The sequence below is a fragment of the Bombus huntii genome, chromosome 11 (assembly GCF_024542735.1).
Source record: "Bombus huntii isolate Logan2020A chromosome 11, iyBomHunt1.1, whole genome shotgun sequence".
NCBI classification, from domain to species: Eukaryota; Metazoa; Arthropoda; class Insecta; order Hymenoptera; family Apidae; genus Bombus; species Bombus huntii.
The window spans coordinates 3,978,577-4,003,451 of record NC_066248.1 but is presented as its reverse complement, the minus strand read 5'-3'; the positions used below and the strand labels follow the sequence as shown (position 1 = coordinate 4,003,451).

The 24,875-nt window shown below is 34.2% G+C and overlaps 3 protein-coding genes across 10 annotated transcripts in view; 2 read left to right on the top strand and 1 right to left on the bottom strand.

Annotated features, from left to right (window-relative positions):
• The first annotated feature begins 202 nt into the window (after positions 1–202).
• LOC126870859 (phosphoribosylformylglycinamidine synthase) lies at positions 203–6,776 on the top strand. Of its 3 annotated transcripts, none has more exons than XM_050628942.1 (20): positions 203–356; positions 1,009–1,287; positions 1,366–1,507; positions 1,577–1,727; positions 1,810–2,200; positions 2,275–2,387; positions 2,465–2,725; positions 2,803–2,876; positions 2,965–3,121; positions 3,206–3,552; positions 3,626–3,862; positions 3,959–4,084; positions 4,153–4,380; positions 4,443–4,641; positions 4,733–4,998; positions 5,067–5,283; positions 5,359–5,538; positions 5,611–5,772; positions 5,854–6,135; positions 6,383–6,776. In XM_050628942.1, the coding sequence occupies exons 2-20, from the start codon at positions 1,019–1,021 to the stop codon at positions 6,556–6,558; spliced, it is 3,978 nt and encodes a 1,325-aa protein (XP_050484899.1). In that variant the 5' UTR covers positions 203–356; positions 1,009–1,018; the 3' UTR covers positions 6,559–6,776. The 3 variants fall into 3 exon arrangements, with proteins under 3 accessions (XP_050484899.1, XP_050484898.1, XP_050484900.1); XM_050628941.1 differs by lacking the exon at positions 203–356 and adding an exon at positions 417–895; XM_050628943.1 differs by lacking the exon at positions 203–356 and having other exon boundaries at positions 417–1,287.
• Positions 6,670–10,470, bottom strand: LOC126870876 (alpha-N-acetylgalactosaminidase). Of its 4 annotated transcripts, none has more exons than XM_050628994.1 (8): positions 9,845–10,470; positions 9,304–9,465; positions 8,141–8,315; positions 7,892–8,066; positions 7,725–7,819; positions 7,299–7,658; positions 7,061–7,225; positions 6,670–6,978 (listed from the first exon to the last, which is right to left on the bottom strand). In XM_050628994.1, exons 2-8 carry the CDS (start codon positions 9,462–9,464, stop codon positions 6,790–6,792), a joined length of 1,320 nt encoding a protein of 439 aa, XP_050484951.1. In that variant the 5' UTR covers position 9,465; positions 9,845–10,470; the 3' UTR covers positions 6,670–6,789. The 4 variants fall into 4 exon arrangements, with proteins under 4 accessions (XP_050484951.1, XP_050484949.1, XP_050484952.1 ...); XM_050628992.1 differs by having other exon boundaries at positions 9,941–10,469; XM_050628995.1 differs by lacking the exon at positions 9,845–10,470 and adding an exon at positions 9,621–9,837.
• A 1,639-nt stretch (positions 10,471–12,109) lies between these two features.
• The window catches only part of LOC126870860 (uncharacterized), a 46,645-nt gene continuing 33,879 nt past the window's right edge, over positions 12,110–24,875 (top strand). For 2 of the 3 annotated variants that reach the window (XR_007691455.1, XM_050628944.1), the window contains exon 1: positions 12,111–12,507. The gene's annotated coding sequence lies outside the window, so the exon portion shown is untranslated. Of the gene's footprint in view, positions 12,508–24,875 lie in introns of all 3 variants that reach the window. The other variant, XM_050628945.1, reaches the window with a different exon arrangement.

Here is a 24,875-nt window from a genome sequence, read left to right as displayed (position 1 = left end):
CTTCCAATATAAATTTTATAATATTTATGTATCTCTAAATATATACACGCATATAACAAAACAATTTATAAAATATACATATTCATCTTTATACGAAAAAGAGAAGTTACTACATATATATTAGGATCGATAAATTAAATTAAAATATTGAAATATTCTTTTATTACTTTAAAATTTTTATCTATATCAAAATTTTTAAAAGCATGTGGTAAGAAACAGCAAGGTTATGCATCGTTTCATTAATTCCGTAACACGTGGAAACCTGTTGCTTGAAAGATCAGAAAATAAAATACACTCTATTTGTATATATTGTATATATTGTATATATGTTGTAAATGAAATATCGTTAATAGCAAGTAACTTTACTTTCAACTATTATTTCGACGATATTTAATACTACATAATTTAACTTAAAATTCTATTGTGCAATTCGATTATTTTATTTGCGTTTAAAATATTTTTGACAATAATATTCTTCCATAGAACTTTATACCCTTGTTTCCTTTTGTTACATGTTTACGAAAATGTATTTTTCTTTTTGTTTATAGCTAGTACGATAACGTCTGTTTTGTAAAACATGACGTAAATATAATCCAAATATTATTATTAGTTTCGTTTAAAGATTTTAAATGGTATCAATATCTATATTTCATAATCAAAAATATTCAAAAGTATTTAATTTTAATTTATTTTTAACAATAAAAAATACAATTGAAATATATAATTTCAGTAGAAACAGAGAATACTATATTGAGTAACATGCTCTTTTGACCTCAACTCATATTTTTGATATTATTGTTATGATACAAGCATACTATTTTGCAATTATTACACTGATAAATTGAGATAATTCAGTGACTCGCTTGCCAGTTCACTCTAGGGGGTCTTAATAATTGTAATTAATTATCAGTTTAATATATCATATTATATTGTCACGTTTACTACTCTTATCCTTTTGTATTGTGTTTTTTAATTCTTTTATGTACTTTATCATTTTGTAATTCTCAGTTTTTAGATCATGGATATTATAAGGTTCTACAAAGTACCTGGTTTAAAGTCAGGTCAATTTAAAAGCAAATTTAACAGTCTTGTTCAAATAACAAATCTGATTAGTGGTTTGGAAACTGAATTGTGTTACTATATTGAAGTTAAAGAACCTCTGAGTGAAGAAGAATTGGCAATCTTAAAATGGATTTTAACTCCTCCTTTGGAATCACAAAGTTTGAAGAATTCCAGTGCATTTGATAAAAAATTAAATAACTGCTTTATTATTGAAATTGGACCAAGGTAAAATAAATGATAAAAAACTAACTATTTAACAATAATATTTAAAATTGAAATTAATTAATTTTTATGTTGTTACAGATTGAATTTTTCTACAGCATTTTGTAGCAATGCTGTATCAATTTGTAGATCTGTGTATTTAGACAAAGTAACAAGAATTGAAGCAGCAACTAGATACTGTATTAAATACAATGGAGTAATTGATAAAGAAATTGAAGATGCTGTGTGTAAATAGAATAGTATTTATTGAATATAAGAAATATACATCTCTTACATTTGTTTCTTTATTTAGATAACAGATGTACTGCATGACAAGATGACTGAATGTAGATATATGAAACCAATAGAAACTTTTGATCATGGATTTAGACCAGAAAATTGGTTTGAAGTTAATGTCTTGGGAGATGGAAGAATAGCATTAGAAAAAGTAAATTCGAAACTGGGTATGTATTCAAAATGAAATATAATAAAAGATAATAGGTAACTTAAATATCATTTTCAATATTATTTGAACATTTTATTTAGGTTTAGCATTTGACAATTGGGACTTAGATTTTTACACAGATCTATTTCTTAATAAATTAAAGCGCAATCCAACTAGTGTGGAGTGCTTTGATTTAGCACAATCTAATAGTGAACACAGTCGTCACTGGTTTTTCAAAGGTCAAATGATTGTTGATGGTGAAAAGATGAAACAATCTTTAATCGATATGATTATGGAGACACAAAAATATTCCAATCCAAACAATACGATTAAATTTAGTGATAATAGTAGCGCAATTAAGGGCTTTCAAACAAAAGTTCTACGGCCAATGAAGACTTACACATGTAGTCCTTTCTGTTTGGAAAATGTAGATCAAGATTTGATATTCACTGCAGAGACTCATAATTTCCCAACTGGGGTTGCTCCATTTAGGTAAATAATTTAGAAATTTCATATAATGTACTTCACTCTATGATATGTTTCATAAATATTATTTCAATTTACAGTGGAGCTACAACTGGAACTGGAGGAAGATTGAGAGATATTCAAGGAATTGGTAGGGGAGGATATTACATTGCTGGAACGGCCGGTTATTCCGTTGGTAATTTGCATATTCCAGGTTTGTACTTTATATAGCTTATTTACTTTTATAAAAATAGAAAAACGTCTTCATTAAATTGTCAATCTCTTTCTTAGGCTATAATTTACCATGGGAGGAAAAGAATCTACAATATCCCAACAATATGGCTTCTCCATTAGAAATTATAATTGAAGCCAGCAATGGAGCATCCGATTATGGCAATAAATTTGGAGAACCAGTCATATCTGGTTTTGCTCGTTCATTCGGTATGACGGATGAAGTTGGTGTGCGACGTGAATGGATTAAACCCATAATGTTTAGTGGAGGATTGGGTACCATGGATGCCAATATGTCTCAAAAAATTTTGCCACAGAAGGGTGAGTAGAAAATAAAATTTAAATGGTTTTTTTGTACAATGACATTAAAAGAAAAATTAAAAATTTTTGTATATCAGGTATGGAAGTCATTAAAATTGGTGGTCCTGTTTATAGAATAGGCGTAGGAGGTGGTTCAGCTAGTTCTATTGAGGTAATTTTATATTCCAAAGAATAATGTAACTGATTAATATACATTCTTAATGATCCATTAAAAATTACGAAATCTATTATTTTGTTAGGTGCAAGGTGATAATAAATCAGAATTAGATTTCGGAGCCGTACAAAGAGGTGATCCTGAGATGGAACAAAAATTGAATAGAGTTGTTCGTGCTTGCACTGAGATGGGACAGCAAAACCCAATACTTAGTATACATGATCAAGGAGCTGGAGGCAATGGTAAATAAACATTCTTAGAAGATCAGGATATAATTAGATCGTATATTATAATGTTGAATCATTAACTGTTTGAAATTACATTAGGCAACGTCCTAAAAGAATTAGTAGAACCAACGGGTGCAGTAATCTTCACAAAGAAATTTGACTTAGGCGATCCAAGCATTAGTACATTGGAATTATGGGGTGCCGAATATCAAGAAAACGACGCAATTCTTTGCAAATCAGAAAGCAGTAATTTACTTAACGAAATAGCAGCGCGAGAAAAGTGTCCCATAAATTTTGTAGGGATTGTCACAGGAAATGGGAAAATCATTCTTTCAGAAGAGGATAATTGTGATTCATCGAAATATCTAAATGAGAATTACGAATATAAATCGAGGCACCCAGTCGAGTTAGATTTAGAATTAGTACTTGGAAAAATGCCTCAAAAGGTGAACATGGAAATATAATAAAATAAATTAAATATAATAATGTTTAAGTAATAATCTTTTTGTACTTTTATAGTCTTTTAATCTGCAAAGACAAGTAACTCAGTTACCTGCTATCAAGTTGCCCGTAAATCTAACTGTACAAGGTATCTTAGAAAGAGTCCTACGATTGCCTTCAGTAGCAAGCAAACGATATTTAACTAACAAAGTTGATCGTTGTGTTACTGGACTAATTGCACAACAGCAATGCGTTGGTCCTCTGCATACTCCCCTTGCCAATGTTGCTGTGACAGCAATATCTCATTTCTCTACGGTAAAAAATATAAAAAATAAACAAATAAGAAAAATAAAATCAATCAAAGTTAAACAAAAATGCAGCAAACGTAATATTATGTGTTTTATCCTACAGGTTGGTATAGCAACTTCTATCGGAGAACAACCGATAAAAGGCCTCGTAAATCCAGCAGCTGGAGCCCGTATGACTGTAGCAGAAGCGTTGAGTAACTTAGTTTTTGCACAGATTTCAAATATACAGGTAATTTATGAGTATGTATTAATTTAATAAATTTTTATTCTTAGTATAACTTATTTTTATATATTTAGGACGTTAAATGCAGCGGAAATTGGATGTGGGCTGCTAAATTACCCGGAGAAGGTGCAGCTTTATATGATGCATGTTCTGCTATGTGTTCAATTATGAATGAATTAGGAATCGCAATTGATGGAGGAAAGGATTCTCTTAGCATGGCTGCACGAATTGGGGAGGATGTCGTCAAAGCGCCTGGTACACTTGTGATTTCTTGCTATGCTCCTTGTCCCGACATACGACAAGTAAGTTGAAATTACTTTTACTTTTCTATTTAATGTTATTTTCTATTATATTTTTATTATAGGTTGTAACACCCGATTTAAAAGCTCCTGCAGCTGGAAAAAATGGTTACATATTATTTTTAGATTTATCAAATGGAAAAAGTCGAATTGGTGGCACAGCTTTGGCTCAGGTTTATAAATCCCTCGGAAACGAAGTTCCAGATGTACAACGCGTTGACATGTTAAAGAATGCTTTCAAAGCTATTCAACAATTAATTGCAGGTGACTTAATAACTAAAGTAATTTATGAAATTTATTCTTTTATTTCAATGGAGGAAATTACTAGTATTTGAAATATTTTTCACTACAACAGAGGGAAAAGTACTAGCAGGTCATGATATTAGCGATGGTGGACTTATTACATGCCTGCTTGAAATGTGCTTTGCTGGTATATCTGGAATGAACGTGAATATTTCTCATAAATCAGGATCTCCTATTGAAATTTTATTCACCGAAGAAGTAGGATGGATACTAGAAATTGATTCAATAAATTACAATTATGTTTTGGAAGTATTTAACCAGTTTGATGTTCCTGTATATTTAATTGGACGATCGGAAGGATTTGGATTGTCATCGAAAGCATGTATTTTATACATTGCGTAAATTTACAAAATTATGTTTATGTAATAGATATTTTATGTCCTTAGATAAAAGTTCAAGTACAAGAGAAGATTTTTCTGGAATCAACAGTATTACCGCTAATGAGTCTATGGGAAGAGACGAGTTATCAATTAGAATGTCGACAAACGAATGTTGAATGTGCACTTCAAGAATTCAGTGGATTACAAGATAGAACTGCACCATGCTATAAATTAACATTTAATCCTGACGTTAGATCTACGGCAATTTACAAACATTTATCTTGTTAGTAAAGATTTAATTCGATGTAAAATCTAAAAATTGCTGGATCGTATTTATATTTGTTTGCCATTTTTTCAGCAAACATTCCAGTTGCTGTAATAAGAGAGGAAGGCATAAATGGTGATAGAGAAATGGCAGCATCTTTGATAGATGCGGGTTTCGAAGTTTGGGATGTTACAATGCAAGACTTGTTAAAAGATAAAGTCACATTCGATAGATTCAGAGGAGTTGTATTCCCTGGTGGTTTTAGCTATGCAGGTAAATTATTAATAGATTAATTTTTGTTTTACAAAATGGAAACGAATAAAAATTAATTTAAATTTATTTCAGATGTTTTGGGTTCTGCTAAAGGATGGGCTGCGAGTCTTTTATTCCATCCATCTCTTCAAAAACAATTAAAATCATTTATTTCTCGAAAAGATACGTTTAGTTTAGGAGTTTGCAATGGATGCCAATTAATGTCTTTGTTAGGATTGATAGGAAATGAAGACGGTACTATTGCATCATTAAAAGAACATGTTTATAAAATTATTAAATACAATTAACGTTTTTAATTGCTTTTTTGTGTTGCAGATGATATTAAAGAACCAGATATTTTTCTAAGTCATAATGTATCGGAAAGATTCGAATGTCGGTGGAGTACTGTTAGAATTGATAAATCGCCATCGATTATGTTAAATGGAATGGAAAATAGTGTCTTAGGTGTATGGGTCGCTCACGGTGAAGGAAGGTTTACGTTTAGAAATAATGAGGTTTTACAGAAACTAAAGGAAAGTCATTGCTTGGCTATTAAATATACTGATGATTATGGTAATCCAACCGAACGATATCCACTTAATCCTAATGGAAGTACAGGTATTATTTGATTAAATACTTCTCTTAGATTATATAATATTAAAAATAGGGGTTAGCTACATAACATGATTCGTCTTTAAAATCTTTCATGGAGTTTGTCTTTTTATAAATCTACAAAGATACTTTAATTTTGCCTTATATACAACTATTCATTTGCAAATAATACAAAAGAATAATAATAACGAAATTTTATCTGGTTATATACAATTAATCCTGTGATCTATATAATATTTATGATTAATTACAGAGGGTATTGCTGGTATCTGCTCTGCGAATGGACGACACTTAGCAATGATGCCACATCCTGAACGCTGTTCACAAATATGGCAATGGCCTTGGAAACCCTCTAATTGGGAATATACTATTTCGCCATGGCAACGCATTTTCGACAATGCATACGCGTGGTGTGTAACAAAAGATTGAGACAATAACTTTTTTTTATAATATCTTGCATTAATGCAGTCACTGTGTAAATAATGTAATCATATATTTTCTAAATAATCTATATCACGTTGTTTAACAAATCATAGAGTATTACAGATTACAAAATTCTTTATTTCCTACTTTCTTAACAAAGTATGGTAACGTTCTTTTATCAAATATTACAAAAAGAGAAGTAAATTACAGATTAAATTCGTTAACGCTTAGTTCGTATTATTTAAATGAGTTCTGTCTAACCTTGAACAATTGATTTGATGGCGTAAATTGCGAAAATTGATTTGTGGAGAAAATATCCTCTAAGTGTAAATCGCACCGTAATATCACAACTCCAGAAGGATTAACTTTGACTTTTATTTTTGTTTGCGGCGTTAAAATGCCATAATTCACATCTTCATATAGATCCTACAAATATGAATGGTTACCTTTAACATTTTATTACAAACGGTCAAGCGAAAATTTGTATTAAGTTTTTGTAATTACATACCTCTACATTGTATCCTCCAGGATATTGTAATCCGAGTTCTTTTAATGTAACGGACACATCAGACGGCGTACCATCCGTTCTTCTGTTTACGAACGCTATGGCGTAAGAGTAGTAATTCTGATAAACGGGAGTTATAGGTCTTGCCCAAATTTCAATACCTTTGTGCTGAAATTATAATAAAGTTCACATACATTCGAGTTTGGTGTCAATTATTCACATAAGAAATGAATTTACTAACTTTATAAATTCGTCGACCCTGTATACCTAACGGGTCTTGATCTACAGCAATGATTTTCCTATTTTGTAAAATAGCTTTGTACTCGGGCCTAATTGTTCGTAGATCAACGGACATTAATAGAGGCGCCGCTAATATTGCCCATAACGCCATTTGCGTTTTGCTCTGCTCATAACTTAGTCCAAAATTTCCAATAATTAACATATCAGGATCATTCCAATGGCCAGGACCAGCATTTGGTACAATTGCATCTTGATTATTTCCATAATAATCTATTATGGTCTCTAAACTATTCCACGAATCTTGTATATCATCAAAATTTCTCCATAAATTACAATGTTCTGTTATAGCAGTGAAATTTGGCTAAAATTTTGTGCAACTTAGAATTTTATAGCTTTCAGTCTACAATGATATTATATCAGTACCAACCTGCATGCCAGCATAAATTTGATAAACTGGCCAACTGCAGGAATATACCATTGGCCGACCAGTTTGGTTTAAATAGAATCCAAATTCAGGATATCCTATAATTTTTCATGAATTATAAAGTTAGATCTCTTTCAATAAACATGTAATTATTGATGTTTTAATTATACCTCTATCCATTTCTGAAGGATGTGAATAACATCCATCTAATTTTACATAATCAACATCCCATGATGCAAAAGTAAGAGCATCAGTTTCTAAGTACCCCAATATTCCAGGATATCCAGCACACGTGTAGTTACCAAAATCCTCATAAATTCCAAACTTAAGACCTTTTGAATGAATCTATATAACAGAAATACATAACAATAAGTTTGTAATTCTTGTGGCAAAAAGTTGAATGGTATATTAAAACTTACATAATTTGCAAGATTTTTCATACCATACGGGAATCTTTGCCTATCTGGCACCAGCTGACCATTAACACTTCTATCTTTTTCCAGCCAGCAATCATCAACATTGATATATTCATATCCAACTTCTGCATAGCCTTCTGCTACAACAATGTCTGCCATTGTACGAAAGAGCCGATCACTATAAAGTATAAAAATATATTCCTCAAAATTTTAAACAGATTCATTTCTGTTAAATTGTAATTTGCAATTCATTATATCTTAAAATATGCTTCACTTGTAATATATTAATCTTTTGTTACTAATAAAACTCCTTGGACTAAGATACAGATTTATATAATGGTTATAACATAGCTCTAAGTTAAGTTATTAAGAATCATTCTTAAGGTCAGATAACGATGAATCATATTTAATATCTTGCAATTTATTCTAATTGGTATCTTGTGAATTGAATAACTATAATTTCATGATTTCAGTATTTCCACCTTTGAATATTTTCAATATGATATTTATCTTTTTTTAAATGTTCTATTATTATTGATGTTGAATAGTTTAATAATGAATATAATAATAAACAAATTACTATAGATTTAAGAAAAAATATACAACTTTGAAAGTGTATTTGATATTATAAATAAACACATTACACAACAAAACAATTTAAATGTATATTAAATTAAAAATTCTTCATATGTATGTCTATAAATACAAAGAAGCTAAAAATTCCAATAAAATATTTTTGACATACGTTTTTTGTGACCAAAAGCATTTCAAAATGCAAAAGTATTATTGCATTATATTTACATAAATAATGAATAATATTTTATATTCAAAACAACATTAAAACAAAAAGAAAAGTTTCAATGTTTGTATATTTACAATCCAAAAAGAATTCATAAGACACTTATAGATCATATTTCATATTTTTTCTTGCTACCATTAACAATTAGAGTTTGTAATATTAATCTGTAGACATAAAGCTATATAACAAAGATGCTAATGAAGTTTCACTTTATCTTTAAGAATCACATTATAATGTTAAATATCATTCAGATAGAGAGTAGATAATGCTCCAGTGTATAACATACTCACAAATATTAATTGAAACAGGCTTGCGAAATTCAATTAAAAAAAATGTGCAGAAATAAACAAAAAAGAGCAACGCTTACCTGATACAATTATCTGGATCATTTTTGCAGTCTGTGTTACACCTGAATCGTTCCCAGGCAAGCCAGCCCATGGGCGGTGTTTTCACCAGACCATTTTCAAGGGCCAATGTCAAATCTGCCACTGACACAATCAAACACCATATCCATATAATCTGCGACATTCTGCAAAAACGAACACGTTTCTTTCTAACTATTTGAAAAGAAAAACTTTCCACCAATTTTTATAAAACACCAAACACTAAATTATCACTGATTTTATGACTCCGGTAGCATAATGCTTGGAAAATCTCGAATAATTTAACAAAAAGAAGAAACACCGTCGGAGTCTAAGTAGCAAAAAGATCTGATCATTAGGAGCAAAGCAGCATCGCCATCCACATCCTGCACGGCTGTTTGCAGACTGATCTGATATAAGACCTCCAAGCCAGGAGTACTTTCACCCAATGCCCCATTTCATTTTTACACACAATCACCGCGTGCTTCAGTAGTGTGAACATTGATTTCCTTTCGTACACATAACGAGGCGGCTTCGTATACTAACGCATTAAATCGCCGTTGTAACTATTACAGTGCAATTACGCCTAGCAAAGACAATCGTAGCTATTTTATGTCGCGAATCTCCTTCATTTTTGATTACCTCGAGCGATCGTTGTACTTTGCAAGTGCTATATGTAAGTTTCATGAGGATGAACTACATGATGCTGTTACGACTTTACAGTGGGGACACTATGATTCGGCACTCGGCAGCTTTATAGTTTTAACACGTTCCATGCCGCCATGAACGGCTGTCAGACGTCAATATTTCTAGCGCATGTAAAACAATTGACGGAATGTATCTTCGATGGTACACGTGGATTAATTTGAATAGTGCGACATTCAACATATTTAATAACAGAATTGTGTGAATGCGTGTACTGTATCCTTAAAAATATGTATGATGAAGTTATTAAATTATATCGCATAGCATTGTTGTTGCAATAAGATTGCCTCGCTTGTTTGTACCAGTCTTTAATCTTTCGGTGCACATATTCTATAAATTCTTTTCAACTGAAAATATTTGATTTTCAATTACAAATTATTGTTATATTGAATTGAAGGATGTATTTTTCGAGATATTTTAATGGGAAAAATCTATTTTGTGGAAACATGATAAGAAGTAAAGAGAAAAATAGTTGTTACGTAATAATCTGGTGATTAAACGGATGAATGGTTATTAACTTCGAGCCTCGAAGTTCGAGGAAGCTGACAAACGTTCATTCGAGAATTACAGCGGTTTACGACACTAGGAATGTTCGTATACGAGTTGCATACGCGAATATAAACTTGACATTTCAGTGACTGAGAGGGATAACGAGTAACGAGACATGTTGGATTCCAATATAAGGCGGACGCTTGGAACGTGCAACTTTAAGATTCGAGATTATTAGCTTGGAGAATATGTGAAAAAGTTACAAAAATGAAACATAAAGAGATGTTGTAAAGATTATATAAAAGAAATTGTTTGCCTTGTATGTATCTACAAAGAAATGTCATGTAGTTTTTTATCTATTATTTATTTTTTAATCATCGTGCAAGATAATCTTTTATGAAAAGCAAAAATGTGTTTAAAAAGTGATGGAGGCGTTATTTGGAGCCCAATTCTTAGTATCCACCGGTTTTACGGCAACTGGCAACGTAACTTTCCATACTTTCATTTTGATTATTTAATCGAATGGAAAAATCAATAGTAATAAGATGAATTCAGATATCCTTTTATCGACTGATGATATTGTAGTGATATCGATTTAAAAATATTTTCTAATTAAAATTCTGTAAACAAGAATATGAAGTAAAATAATGATCCTAAAAATTTTAATATTGCGAACGAAAAGAAAATTGTAAATAAAAAAATTATATGAAAATATGGATGCTTTTACAATCGTAATAAATCGATAACAGGATTGATTTTTAATACATATTCAAATGATAATCAGTTTATAAATCTTTTTAAGAGATTTTGATGATATATTAAATTTCTTCTTATTAAGTAAATAGTTGGATTGTTATTATATAACCATTATTATATGTGATCTAAATAAACTCGATTTAATAAACTCAATCAATAAAATCTTTGGCGTTTATTATTGATACTTATTATGTCATTTATATTATGTGTATCTTTGAAATCCATAGGATTACTGAATAACGATCTCAAAAGGAGCTTTTAATATTCGCCTTGGTATCTTTCACTTCACACACTTACTCGTTATAGCACAATGATTTTGACACAAAACGCATGTTTAGACACCGCGTATCGTTTATATACCTGGGAATTTGTATCGATAAGACAAATTCACACAAACAATTGTTTCGCTATCGCATAATTTGTCATATTTTGTAGATAACAAATTTTTCTATCGTGCTGCTATTTATTTCTTACAAAACGATAACGATAAGAATAATATTTGAATTTGTTTTGTTTCATTCATATAGCAAATAAATTATATTTATTTTTAAACTTTTCTAAATATATATCGAGAGGTTGATAAATCATTGCAAACACAATACGCGGTAGTTTATCAAAGTGAGAAAAATAATACCATAGATGTTAAAAAAATAAAACTTCGCATACTACATTCTTTTGCGTATTATACACATTCCGTATATTTTTGCTTTTTTAAGTTCCCCATAAATGTGTAAAAATCCGTAGTCTAACAATAATATTTTTCAAATTATTGGATGATTACGCGAGCGAGATTCGAATGTGGCGCCGCGGCGCGTCACACCCCCAAATTATTTATTGTCCATCTCACTCGCGCTATGCCTTTCTTTGTTTAACCTCTTCCTTGTTCCCGTTCGGTCGTTCCCAACCCCCAACAATCCCGCAGCCACCGTCTAACGCGGGGCTGCTGGAGGGACAGTCGGTTTTACCTTGTAAACGAAAACGTGCTCGCCGCACTCCGGTCGCGCAAATTTTTCTCGTGTCGCGTGTCGAACGTCAATCGAACCGCTTATCAAACGGTTCATCGGTTTAATCCTGCCGATGCGACATGTCATGTGAGTAACTCGTCGCGCGTTTCTGACGTGTTATGGCGTGGAAGTGGTGGCGAACCATTGCAGTGGCATCGTTCTCGTCCGACGACACCGGGATATATTACCGCATTGACGATCAACTGTGTTGAGCCTCCATGGGAACATGAAGATACCACCCCTGTCATGACCCAGGTACGCGTACATCTTCTGATTTTTCATCCTTTGTCAATGTATGCCGTTGCTTGCCAGATTTCGTAACAAGGGTTGCGTTTTATTTCGTTAGGTGCTTTTCTTTTTTGCGATTCGATGCTACATTGCAAATATATCAGGTATACAAGCTTCATTAAACGATTAATAAAATGTTTCGATATCTAAGATCGACGTTGATTAATTTGGTTTTCGATGGATGTCACAGTGACGTTTCAAATGTCATGTTGACAGATTTAACGAAGAAATGTGTTTTAAAAAGGTATTCAGTTAATCTTTAGATTATAAAAATTCATGGTATTTTAGGTTAGCTAATTTAAAGAAACTTTTTATGGTTAGTAATTATATGTAGATCGTGTGGTAGGATGCATCTGCAATCTGTTGGTGCATCACATAGCGTATAGGGGCATCTAGGAAGTGTTTCACGAGATCAGTGACTCAGGGATGGTGTGTTTCTGTCTATTATTTTTGTTGAATTCGAGCAATAGTCGGAGCTCGATGTTATGCGTTATCGTAAAGGGGCTGGGCGTTCTTTTGAATGGTAGATTTCGGTGCCATTGACGCGCAAGGAACTCGGACAAATCGCATGAATGGGTAATGGCGGCACCCCAGGACAATAATTTTAGGTAGTGACATAAGTACGTATAGCGCTGCGATCGTTCCATTGATCTGTGTTACATCGAAGTCCACATTTCCTGAGTCTAGTAAAACGTTTTGCAAATTTCCATTTCGCTTTACAATCTATGTATGGTTCGACTTTATGCTCGATTAAAATAATGCAAACTTTTTTACGATTTTATGAAGTTATACCGACAGTATATCAATATCGAAGTAAGAATAAAATAGTTACTGTTTCAGGTTATATTTGTGCTTTTCCATCGTCCAAAGATTTCTTAAGTTTGGAAGAATTATGAAAAAGTTGTTAATGCACAAGAATTTCCCGTTTCAATTTCTTTGCCGAAGTTTCTCTTGAATTTTTTCGTTTGTTGAAACGAGAGCGAGATTGGGACGTGAAAATTCGTAGCCGGTTTAACAATTACTATCGGTCAATTTGTCAACTGCGTAAAAGTTGGTCGCATTTGCTTGCAGTCATGAGCGTCCACCTTGAATTACTTTTTATTACAGTGCTGCGCGTGTGTGATGTACGTAGCACACGTATGACGTATGACTTTAACGTGGTACGTAATTCCTGTGTACTACGCGAACCATGTAAATTATTCAGAAGTAAAAGTAGCTTAAATATGGACGTATCGTTCATACTGGCAGAGTAATAGCGACCGTTCAACATGAATCGAACGATATTCTTTTACGCAGTAATTCAACAATTATATAAAATTCTTCTTCGTATCCGTATACTAACAATCTATTTAACTTGCGGAATATGCATTAAGAGGTTCGCCCTGAGTATTCTTGCAAAAGAATCTGCTATTCATTTTTTTCTATCATGATCCGGTTCTGTTCTACACTTTTTCCATGGATGATTTTGCTATGTTCGTATGTATGATACGTATTAAAATTCGAACTGTGGCGTTTCTGTATAATCGAATATGGAGAAAAATACTTGATAGCTGGACAAATAAGTGGCGTTATGCGCGATGACGTTCTTCGTTCGTAGCCCATTTCGGCTCACTATTTACCATATTTTATCTAGGGCGGCGCGGGTAAATCGATACGCGCTACTTTCATTCATGGCTGCTTCCCCTCACACGGTTAGCACGTTGCCTCTGCGTACCACCACTGACGAGCAACCTCCACAACCCCTTATCCCCACTATCGGTGCCACCACCACTATTTTGCCCATTAGTGGCTATCTCTGTTGCAGTGATTCTCAAATTCCTTCTCCTTTCTTGGTAGAATTCCTTCTCCTTGGCGCTTGATGACGTCATGGAATTTAGTCCTACGCTGTACTTATATATACGTATATATTCATGTATAGAAAGACCAACGTATTGAAATCGACGATTATAAGTATACAGAAAAGTTGATAATTTTTTTTATAAATAAACTAATCTATTGTATATGTTATTATTCAATTAATTTATATACTGTCGTGCATTTATAAGAAAACTATCAGCTTCTTTATATTACTCGTAGCTCATCATAATTATAAATTAACGAATTTCTAAGAGATAATTATACATTTCAAAATCGGATTTAAAACGATTTTTAAAATTTGAATGCTTAAACATTTGAATGATCATTTGAAGATTTAAAAATGGAATAATTATTATGGAAAATGAATTTAAAAGTTGTTTCGTGGAAATGAAATTGGAAAACAAAGGCACATCGTCTCTTCAGAATTTAATGAAAATGTCTTATGATTTTCACGAAGCCGATTCGGTCGGTTTGAAAATGCAACTTTGTTAACAAGCTGTTAGAGCGAAGCCAGCGAATCGGGTCATTACCGCGCGGTAATTTGTCAAATTACCTTTACGAACCAGGCGTGCTATGGATCGTAACGTTTCGCACATAAACTTTTAGTCTTTGCTATGTTAAGTGCACGTAATTCGTAGATTTTCACGGGCAATTTTCTTCAAGAAGAAATTAGAAACAAACCTCCGAGTCGACTAGAAATTAGATTAACTTTGAAAGTTCGAGCAATCGGAGATTCAGATGTTCGATTACTTGGGAATTCCAAAAATTTGATAATTCGTGAACCGAAAATTTATGAAACCAAAAATTTCCGAGATTTAAGAGCTAAAAGATTTCAAGATTCAACGATTGAGATTATCCAAATTTTGTTGAAGTAAAAAATTTGAAAATTTGCGAATTGAAAAATTTAGTAATTTGAAAGTTAAAGAATTTGAGATTTGAATGTCTCTCTAATTTTTGTAACCTTCTTCTAGACAGAAATTCTCTATACATAAATTCTGTGAATAAATTGTCTTTAAGCAATAATTCTCTGTCAATGGAAATTTTCTTTGGTAGCGTCCCATCGTGACGATTCCTAGTCACGAGCCTGTTTAATATTATTCGAAGGTATTCAGAGAATCAGACGGGCGGACAGTACGACCGAGATTATAGATTACATTTGCAGATTCTATTTGCATACTAGGTTAAGAAGGGCTTCTGTTAGTCTGTGTTCAATATCGTATCACGACTGAAAAGAATTATCCTTCGGTAGGAAATCTCGTTCTCTTCGATTGTCTCTTCTCTTACTTTTTTTCTTTGCGTTTATCGTTTATCCGAACGATATACGTAACAGGTAGCTTTCAATAGGGCTAGGCATTTAAACATCAGCTTTCAACTGAAACGTAGCGCAGAGAAATAAGAGGTACTTATAATGCTAATGGAATAATCCGATGCTTCTTCGCGAATTAGATTAAATCCGAGATTCCAAGTATTTCGAGTGTTCTCGTTAATCCCTTATTCTCTGTATCGATGTTCGAATAATTTAGTAGGTCGTTTACGAGCCAAATTATAAATAATTCTTGGCGATCAATATTTAACAATATTAATTATTTACTCTAATCGATCATATATTAACTTAATAATTATAATATAATTAGTAAGCGTGTAAATTAACTTTTTAATTCACTCTAGTTTTAGTAATTATTTGTAGTTCAAATATCGTTTCGTCTTATTTTTAGTTTCGCTTGCATAATTTCACGCGAGATAGCCGAATATAATAGAGATTATTTTTTTTAATTAAGTTTATATTACCTGACTTATAAAAGGAATTTCATTTCGTTTAAAATTAGTAAATTGCTAGTTTTTCACCAATTCGTATAGTAACGTAATGAGTAATAAAAGTGAATTGATAGTTGTATCCGCTCGGTAAAGTACAAAGTAGCAAGTTGAGAATCAACGTTCTGCTACCATGTTGATATCACTACCACGTTCACCACCTACGGGATCATCCTCGTTGGCGCATGGTTGCAAGAACTTTCCAGCACCACCTCCGCTACCATCGCTACTAACGATGAAGGTGATGATCTCGTGATTTCGAAGCTTGATTCTCTCGTATACAATTTTCAATCGCTTCCGACAGTTTATTAACGATAAAAACACATTATTCAAACGTGTAGCATATTTTAGTCGGATTATAGGTAAAATATATCAATAGAAAAATTAATCCAGAAAATCAGATTATCATCTAGTATTATTTATCGATACAGTAAAATTATAGAACGCTACCAAACTCTCAACGACGAATTCGTCAAGCTGCCTTACTACTCACTCTTCGCGATATTATTTTCGAATGATTAGAAAGTCTGTAATATCCGCACATCGTACTGACACATGTATATTATAAAACGAATAACAGACATAGTTCCAGATATAGCGAAAGAAATACGAAGAAAGACAGTGTTTCATTTCCATCTGAATAAACCTTTTGAGACTTATACATATGCATCGAGCTTTTGTTTAACCGAGGCCACGTACGTGTACGATATTTCTCTCGCAGATATCAAAACATTTTCCAATATCATCTGTCTTCTCCGACGCTTATAAAATACACTCTGAACAGATAAAAACGAAACATAAGAGAAATAATTATTCCTTGCCATGATCCTCCTATGTTTCTCATATTTCTTATCTGCCAATTACGCGTTTAATAACTTTTTCTTCTACTTCTCGTCTCGTATTGAACAACGATAAGACGTCTAATTTCACTTGTGTCTAACGTTATTACGCTTTTTAATCGTCACATTTTTAAGAGATATTGACATTTAAGAGATCGCTGCGGTCAGTTTGATGCTCCTTCAAAGAGTTCAAATAAATAATATGGTTACGTATGGACGAACAACGTGTCTTCTGTAACGAACGTAATCTTCTCTAGGGATTGATATGACTCATGCCAGGAAGTTGGCTCGAAGCCATCGCTATACACCATATCGCATCGCCGGGCTACCCCCACTATTCGCTACCGTCACCACGTCACTGCTGACGCCCCTTTACACCCTCGCAGCCGAGTATTTCAATCGTTCGTGGCTGGCTGAGTCTTCCACCCACCCATTCTCCCACCCTTCGCTCACCCTTGCCCTGACCCTTCTTCGTCTCTGTTTCCTCGTCATCGGATTACCACCCTCTATTTCCCTCTCTCTCTCTCTCTCTCTCTCTTATACGTTAGCTATCCCCTTCTCTGACTCAGTCGTACACGCGATTCACCAACGCTCTCTGTCTTCCTATTTTTAGAACAGCCCGCGCGGAATAAACGGCCCCATAACCACCCTGTTCTCGCTGGCTGCACGGGGGTAGAATCGACCGTTGAAACTTTGATTTTACTTCTACGGAAGTTTAGTAGTTGAATTATTGGGGCGGATCAGTTAAGCGAGGGGAAAAAGCAACGATCGAGATATAACGAACTTGAACTACTTAGGGTAGAATTCCAGTTACAGCTTATTACGATCGCTCTGGCATTTCTTGCAACTCTCGATAAGAGCAACCGGCTGATAACACAGAAATACACGGAATACACAGAGGATGGAAAGTTTCCATTGTCGAGTTCGATTTATTACCAACGATTACGATATCTGTACAATTTGTATCTTTCGCGAAAATGATATAACAAATTTATTTGAGAAAGGTATCAAGTCGCAACTCCTACGCGTTGTAACTGCTGAATGTAATTCAGCAATGTAATGTTACAACGCATTTCGAAGTTCGTCGCTCCGTGTAACGTGTGAAAGTTACGAGATAAGATAAGAAAGGTACGAATTTGCTGCGAACTCTTGTCCTTTCTCTTTTATCTATTGCTCAAGTGTCATGCTCGATATCAGCAGCCGTAGTTTGATTACAACAGGCGGATTGTTTTTATCTGTTTTCACTTCTAATTTCGCTTTTACCTAATTTTAACTAATTTCCTTTTGGGATTCACTCATTATCATAATAATAGGCGATTAACGACGTTATCCGTGATTATCACAACCAGATGACCAGTTCACTGATTCTTCCCACTGTCTGTAATTTGTTGTTGTTATAGCAAACGATAAGCCAAGTTTCGTTTCAACAAATAGAATTCGTGTCTTTCGTGTTGGTATCTTGGAGTTCGTATTTTGTGAATGAACGACGCGTGGGAAAGGTGTTCCGTTAAGGTTGGTCAGGTTTCTTTAATCTGATCTCCTGGTTTCCGTAAGAGCAAGAACCACGTGCGAGGGCAAGATACGGTCAGATTATAGCAATTAGCAATATAGCAATTTGAATCGAAAATTCAAACTCCAGAACGAGATGACGTTATCAAACAATTTTCGTATTTCGGTTGTTAATTGTGATTCGTTTCTACCGAAGTGATAACGATTTATTATAATATTACTGGAAATAAGAATCCCTGGCTGAAAAATATCTTACCGAAAGAAATCGCACGCAGAAAGACAAATTTGTTTCTCAGTGCGCATCACGCATACTTTTGAACTAACTTCTTCATGAAAGCAATCGTATCGAGCGTTGCATCTTGTTACTCGCACATCTGTATTTACATTGGAAGGGGGGGGGCGGATCTGGTGGGTAGTTTGCAATTCCGAATCGATTTTATCGTATCGCTATAATAACAGTACGTGCGTGCGTGAATCAGTTATAAATATAGAGTTGCCGTGTTCAAAGATTTCTCGAATGACCCTCGTGTTATATGTTAACTGCGTTCCTCCTTCTTTTCCTTTTTCTATTCTCGTAGGGCCATTGCGTGGGTGTAACATTCGAGGGCGTAATACGTTCGTAATATATCGCAGAGGGGGTGTTGGAAAAGAAAGACACGATAGAACACGAAATTAAGGATAATAAATGTGAAACGATCCGTTTATCAAATTTATCAAGTTTAGTCAACTATACATGATTCGCAGGATTTGTCTGACTTAAAGAAAAAAAAAAAAAAAAAAGAAAAATGTATTGCCATTCACCACAAAAAAGAAAAGAAAGAAACCAACCTTTCCATCCAGGATGTACTTCCGTTTACAGAGATAGGTTTTATAAAGCTACAATATTTCATTTTTTCGGTCGTTTATTCAGTCGCGATCACGAGTCGAACCCAGTTGCAGACTTTAATCTCGTCTTGAAACGCTCTCCTATTGTGCCTGGTGGGTCCGATTAGAAAGGATACTAGACTTTTTTCCTGTCGATTCAATATGCTCGCGGCCACGATGAAAATCTGATTGCGAGGCTCACCGTGTATCTAGTTGCAGCAGTGTCACCGCTTCCGTCTTTTCATACTTTCTATCGTATCATCTCGTTTCGTGGTTTTCGTCTACAGCTTGGAACAAGTACGCCGTGATGTCGAATCGAACGTAAAATTAACCATCGTCGGTTGGAACTGGGTAATTTTGGGGAGGAAAAGGGGACCATTAAGGAGGATGATCATCGTTAATGATTGGATTTACCAGACAGGAAATTGAGATTATCGGGAATAGATTAGATTGCTTTGTCGAATTGTTCCTCGATCACTTTCTACTTTACAGTCTCCGTTGGTTGAAATTGAAGTTACCGATCGATTTAGTCAATTAATTAATTTAATTAGCCACCGATCAAATTATCGATGTAGTTCCCGTTGCCTTTCCGTATTTCCATTATTATTATATTATTTTATTTTTCATTCTCAGCTAGCGAAGCATTCATGCAGAAACTCGTAGATCAACGAGTGATTAAATATAGATATTTTTATTTTTTATTCTACCAGCTCGGAGAATTATTTTTTAATACTCAGTTTTACATCTCGCATATTTTTGAATTTTTGATTAAGCGTCCAGACAAATGAAATTCGATAAAAAATCGTGGAAATTCGTTTCTAAAGCAAATCGGCGAGTAATAAAATTGATAAACAAGCTGAGTGGAAAGTACTTAAGAGTAAAATTTCCAATTCCACGGTACGATCTCTCGTTCCTGCCTCGCAATTAATTTTCTACCGAGCATCCAGACTAATTAAATTTAATTATTAATCGTGGGAAATGAGTTTCAAAATTCGTTTCTAAATAAATTCGACGATCAGATAGTCGCTATTCGTGAACTAGGAGAGATAGAGGGAGAACGATCGGACTATATCGTAACTACGGTCTGAGAGTGGAGAACAGTAGAACACGAGCGTTCGTGATCAGCCACATTGAAAGTGCCTCGCCTATAAAGGTCAATTCTCCTGCTTTGAAATTAATATCTTGAGCGAAGAAACGTAGCTCGTTGGCCCATAAAGCCAGCCTTTTTTCGAGCAATTTCAACATTCAGTCAAAGGCAACCTACATACCTCTGTACAATTTCAAAGTGAAATTTTCTTGTTTCGCTTGTTTGTCGCTTGACTCGGCTATACAGAGTTTCACGATTTCAAAGTGGCTTCGAGGAACAAAGTGAAGGAAGACAATGGGCACTGCCATATTTGGGACGTTGAATATCTGAAAAATCTGGTCGGAGAAAGACGTATAGATTGTTAGAAATTTTGTTACGCAACGAACATATCGGATCGTGAATTAATTTTGTATTATGATTTGCTACCAAATCTCGACTCTTTAGTACGTATAGTAATGTATAAGTAATGCCAGATTTGATTAGATAGGCGATCATTAGGCAATTTAACTAGATAGAAAATTATTCGTTTATTTCCTATGAAAGTATTGGTATTTATTTTGTACGAAAGATCGAAGCCACGTTATTTTTATTCGACACTGAAAATACAGCAAAATTGTTCTCTAAATCGGTCGGTTTATATTCTTTGTTATTTTATTACACCATCAGAAAATTAAATAACATTATCTGTGATACTGATAAAATCGCTTCGACGTCAAAGCTTACACGTTGAATCGGAACGAACGAATTGGCAGGAATTTAAGATAGCGAGCGTCTAAAATTTCAGTCACATCGCGTGAGTCATTAGTCGTTCTTGTAAAATGTACAATCTTCAATTCACCTCGCTATTTCATGCTGTAATTTGCCATCTCGCTATACGTACATAGTATGAACCACTATAGAATATGAAGTCTCATTAGTTAGTTTCATCGCTCGTTTACCAATGGAGAAAGTGATGTTACGAGCGATTACTCTTCTTTATGCCATCGAACCGTACAAGACAGGGTTTGCTACAATCTGCCAGTTAACGCACGTTAAAGACGATAATTAAGATCGTTCGAGTAACAGCTTCTCGAGTTGTACGAAGACGAGGTTCATCCTTTGCGAGGAATACAAATTGTACTGCAATCGTTCCAACGTTTCAATAGATATGTTTTATGAACGAAAGCAAATCCGATGTTACAAATATGGGAAATTACGCGTATAAGAATCGTATAATCTGCTCATATAATCCAAAATGCTGGAAGTTATCACTCGAGCGTTATTAAAATCGTTGTACAATATTTTAGATTTTAGATCGAGGTCGAACGCGTTGCGTTACATTCGTGATTGTCTCGTAATTGGAGGAGTTTTCAACATTTGAAGGTCGTCATTATGCTTCATTTCTCTTTTTTCATTTAATATGGAATCGCGTGATTTTCTGTACGTGCAACGGCAGGAAAGACAAAAACAAGGCCCGTGCAATCAAGGTTATTCTGCCAATTAAGTAATTGCTCGTGATTTCGTTAAGCTTAATCTGTCCCTCGTACGATTATCAGCAAACAATCTTGGCTGGATAGTGCAGAAACTCCACACCGTATTTGTGCATTTATATTTCCAAATACAGACAAGATATTAATCTTAAAAATGAAATCGCAACCAGATATTTAACATTTAAAAGTGCAACAGTTCGAAAAAGTTAAAGAGAGTCGTTAACGATTTTCCATTATATTTATCTCAGGCACGCGTGCTTCACTTTTCTAAATTACCTTTTACAGTTCATTTTTCTAAATAAAAAAATAAATAAATAAATAAGAAAAAGATAAATCGGTCGACAATGTTCTTTGATCCTACTTTATCTGTACACGTGTACGTTTAAAGTTCCCGAGTCTCTTCCTACAGTTCTCTTTCACAAGCAACGTAAGACAAAGAAAATCAGAAAATATCGCGATGATACCAACGCTATATAACATCGTGTACGCCTAATATTCCCGAAGAAGCAGAATCGATCCCAAAACATCGATCCTTGAACGTTATATAGGCCGAGGACATTCTTTTCCGAGAACGAAAGCAGTTTTTAGAGAGCGATCTATTCTTGCGCGTGAGCCGAATAGCGCCAGAGAAATTGTAATAATCTGCCGCCAAGTGTACCAACTGAAACAAAAAGGAGGCTCTACATCAATCGTGCAACGTTAAAGCAACTGCGTTTCAACGTTAGAAATAGCAGCGGGTATTTTTCAAGGTTCAAAACCGTTCCTCGTTGTTCCATCGATAAACGCCAACTAAATTAATTCGAGTGACTCTCATCCTACGCGGTTTTTATTTTTCCTTCTTTTTTTTTTTTTAGCATAACGAGTTATGACACGTGGAAAATGTCATGATCGAAATGTCCACCGGTATTTTTTTTCTGCCCCACGGTCGGTTAAGATCATTTTTCTGAGAAATTCCATCCTTTGTCCTTCGTCCAACGTGTTTTCGCGTTTCTTCGCCGCGGTTTATTAATAGTTGTAACGTCCACCGTGAAGTTTTTGTCGCACCATTCACGCAGACGACGTTGAAAAACATAGCGGACGTGGATCTCGTTTGGTGCATCGATGCATTGTTGAAGATTTGAGGGGGCAGCCTGACGCGTACAGTTCATCTTGACATTGAATTTCAATCAGCCTGGATCGTTGGCGAATTTGGAAATTTCAATTTCAATGTTTTGCCTCGCGTGTGCTTATTTGGATATTTTTACTGAAATATTTAACATCGAACGTGTAAATCGGAGGATTTCGACTCTTTAAACTTTGCATTTTAAACGTCGATTAATCGAAATAAATGAGACTTGTTTCTCCATTCGACTGTATATTTCGTAAAATGTGCCAATGTAACGTACGTTTATTCTAACGTTGCCAAATTTTAACAGAATTCCAGACGAGTCGCGCGTTACGTAAGAAATGGAAAGAGGGGAAGCTTTAATGAAGATTTCGTCTTATCTATCTATCGTGTTTTGAAATTTATTGCAAAAGATTAAACGAGATTTAGTACGGATTTTACAAGTCTGTTTTTAATGCAAATGAGAGAAAAAGATGTTACGACCTGACGAAAGAAACGGCTACTCACAGGCACGTGTTTCTCTTTTCCATATTTAAGTTGATGCTGTTAAATAACGATCAACCGTCTGCAGGATTCTGTATCAATGTTTGCAACACGCCTTAAAAATTCCAATGTATATCGTAATTTAGAAATTCAAAGTCGAAGATTTGAATTTAATTCCGATTCATTCGAATTGCAAAAAGTTATGTTTCCAGCCAACGTATACTATTTTCAATAAGAAGATATTTTCTAGAGAGCTGTCTCTCTCTAATTAATTCTGTTACTAGTCATTAGACGAAATACGAAGGAGCAAGAATGCACATAATCTGCAGAAATATATGAAATACCCGAGATAAATCACTCGTTACAATATCTACACACAATAAGTGACAAAAACTTGTATCTATGTTCGATCTCTTTAGCTACGTTTATGAAAATATGAAATTGCATAAACATTTGTAATCTCCTAATCCGCGATATCCAGCACTTAGATTAACATTCACGTATCGAAGCTTCAGAGGCTATAGTTTATATAAACAGAAAGAAATAATCAAGCTTCTTACGAAATTATTTTCTCCAGCGTAAAAAGATTAGATACTGTATCTAGCATGTTGCAAATTAGAAACGATCCACGAAGTATACCGTCATCTTTAGCAAATCTCATCTTCGTCGTCAGCCTTCGAAGTCAGCCGTAAATACACCGTTGTCAACCATAAAAATCCTACAAAGGAGGACGAAAACATCAGCGTCCGATCTTTTGTGACCCACTTGGTGGTGTCCTTGCACCTGCGATGGAATGTGGGTCGAGTCGAGCGCCTCGTCTGGATCCCTTCGAAATTCAATTGCCATTCGTTATTCCTCGGCTAATAACTATCCTACACGATGATTTCTCGTAGCCTCACCTCAGACGAAACCAAGATCGAGGAAACGGAACGAAAAAAAAAAAAGGAAAAAGGGAGGATCGGCTATCACTTCCCGCTGGGCCATCGCTTTACACCACGTTCACGGGTTCAACATACGTACTAATAATTTGTCGTCCTCTCAGAATTTTCAATTCTGCGTTCGTGCCTCGAAAAGAAGAAAATATTTATTTATTCTTTCGACCTGACAGCCTGGAAAAAGGAATTGGCTTACGTATACGTGTACGTAACTACCATTCATTTCCATGTGGATCTTAGCGGGTGCAAACATCTATCCACACTCTTACCCCATACATATATATCCTCTCTTACACCTGGTGCTACAAGTTAAATATATATCCTTATTTCTGTTCATCTATATACGTTATTTTTTCACCTAATCTGTCGTATACT